The sequence below is a fragment of the Galeopterus variegatus genome, unplaced genomic scaffold, assembly GCF_000696425.1.
Source record: "Galeopterus variegatus unplaced genomic scaffold, G_variegatus-3.0.2 Scaffold1055, whole genome shotgun sequence".
NCBI classification, from domain to species: domain Eukaryota; kingdom Metazoa; phylum Chordata; class Mammalia; order Dermoptera; family Cynocephalidae; genus Galeopterus; species Galeopterus variegatus.
Window position 1 is genome coordinate 383,136 of NW_007727166.1, and position 2,361 is coordinate 385,496.

At 42.0% G+C, this 2,361-nt stretch overlaps 1 protein-coding gene across 1 annotated transcript in view; it reads right to left on the minus strand.

The window, feature by feature from the left end:
• Positions 1 to 1,076: 1,076 nt before the first annotated feature.
• The window catches only part of LOC103591934 (phosphoglucomutase-1), a 68,457-nt gene continuing 67,172 nt past the window's right edge, over positions 1,077 to 2,361 (minus strand). Inside the window, exon 11 of the mRNA XM_008574511.1 lies at positions 1,077 to 1,744. Within this exon, the coding sequence (XP_008572733.1) occupies positions 1,655 to 1,744 (90 nt within the window). The 3' untranslated portion in view covers positions 1,077 to 1,654. The remainder of the gene's footprint in view (positions 1,745 to 2,361) is intronic.

Consider the following 2,361-nt stretch of genomic DNA (forward strand, 5'->3'; position numbering starts at 1 on the left):
ACCTACCTCATAGAGCTGTTGGGAGCATTTAAAGAGCATATGGAAAGTACTGAGGATAGTGCCTGGCCTGGGGTTAATGTTCCATCAGTACTCCATCATCATCATCATCATCATCTCCACCATCATCACCATCATCAAAGCTCAGTTCTGTTTCCTGGGCTGGATTCCCTTGTTAAATGGAACATTGTTAAATGGCAACATTGGAAATCTCACTTTGGATAAAGATCCCACCACCTGTAATGGTGAGTCTGCACTGCATGGGGGAAGGGTGCAGAGCTGGGTTGACTTTCTGGAATTGCTTACATGGCAAGGTGACTTTGTGGAAGTGCCTTGAGAACCATGAAATGTATTACAAATATTAGTGTTATAGTTTTTGTTTTTCTTATACTTTAAAATCTAAAAACAATAATGTAAATATAATGCTAGTTCCCACTTATTTGATGACCTACCATGACTTAGATACTGTGCCCACTACTTTTCACAGGTCTACCCACTTTATCTTCTCAACACCCCATAAACTGAGAACTATTTCATCCTCATTTTAAGGATGAGGGAAATGATATTCAAAAGTCACTCAAGATCTCAAGAGTGGGGTTCAAACTTGGGTTTGTTGGCTCCCAGATCTATGATTTTAACTACTAAGTTATACTTGTGGGTTGAATATAAATATTCTAAGATGAATAAGATGCCAGTGGGTTCAAGATTTCCAATCAAATGCCAGCAATCCTGCTTTCGATTCTGAGAGTTCTGCCTCCGTCCCTTCGATAGGCATATCATGGCATCTCGCATCACAAGAGACCTGGCAATGCTCTGCTATTTAAGATTTCCTGATAATCATCTTCCTTTCCCTTGTTCCAAGTTAACCACATCAAGCTTAATTTGTCTACCTTGGAAGGATCCAGAGCAGTTGACCCTACTAAGATTTAAAATTACAATTCTTGAGACCATTTGGTTTTCTGGCTAGGACATCAAAACAAAATATAATACCCTCCACCCCCTCCTCCTCAAAAAAAAATCTGTTTTCTTTCTGAAATCAAAAAAGCACTCTGTAGGTAAGAAAAAAAGACAACAAGCAATAGCAGCTTCTTTTCCTTTAATATCCCAAAATATCTGTGTGAATGGGACTATGTTGCAAAACAAGGCAGAAATCTGTAGACAAGTACGTCCCACTCTGGGGAAGGAACTGATTGGAGAGAAGGCACCAGAAATTGCATCTCGTTGGATTACATGTAAACAGTAAATGTGGGGAAAGAGTCACTAAGGAGAAAGGAATTCACATTGTCACTTCATTGGCACATACTAAGGATGAACAATGACCTCTCTCGCTGACACTCCACCTCCGCCTTACATCATAGTGTAAACAGTACCTGATGCTAAGGACACAAACACCCGCACAGCGGCAGTGCAGAAGGGCACGAGAAGGAACTGACATAAGCAGAAGCCCCCAGGTCCTCTTTCCGTCTTTCCCACACGCTCCCAAGAGCATCTCAATTGGCAGTGCCTCAGCAAATGCACCTGTCATCAACAACTGGTGAGTGGGAAAATCAAATCCTAAAAAGCCTGGTTGAATACATGTTGTTTCCGTCTACGCTCTTCAATCAGATGACTTGGACGGGTTCTGGGTGGAGGGACGTACCGCATCTGGCCCATCTTCTTAGGTGATAACCGTGGGTGCAGTGCGTCCTGTCCTTTCCTGGAGTTGGGACACCTTCAGAGCGATGGAAATAAGGGGGGCCAACATGACCTGAGGGAGACACAAAGAGAAGAACCTTCTCCATCACTTTCTTTAAGCACAGATCCCTAGCTCCAGCCCTAACTTTGCCTCTGAGCTCCAGAACCATTTGTCTGACTGCCTACTCCCAGGTCTCCAAGGCCCTTTAGACTCTACAGGTCTAAAAACAAATACATGTTCTTTCCCCCAACACCTAGTCCCAGCATTCCCTATTTGCATGAATCAACACCACAGTATATCATGTAAAGTGAACACCTAACAGTCATTCTTGACACCCTCCTCTCCACCAGCCTCATGCCCAGTCTATCAGCAGGACTAAGACTTTTCACTTCTGAATATCTCTCAACAGCACCCATTTCTCTCCATCCCATTGCAATAACTCTCAGTAAGCCAAGGTTCTTTCTCTTAACTAAGTGCTGGTGCCTCCACATCTACTTTTGCATCCTCCAATTTGTTTCTTTTGCTGTACCCAAAGAAATCATTCAAAATGCAACCCTCCCTTCCCATACCTCACTTAAAAGGAAAAAAAAAAAGAAATAAATTCTGCTGCTTAAATAAATATTTTTTAATATTAAAAAAAAATAAATAAAACTACTGATATGGTCAAACTGCCCATTTTACAGATGAGA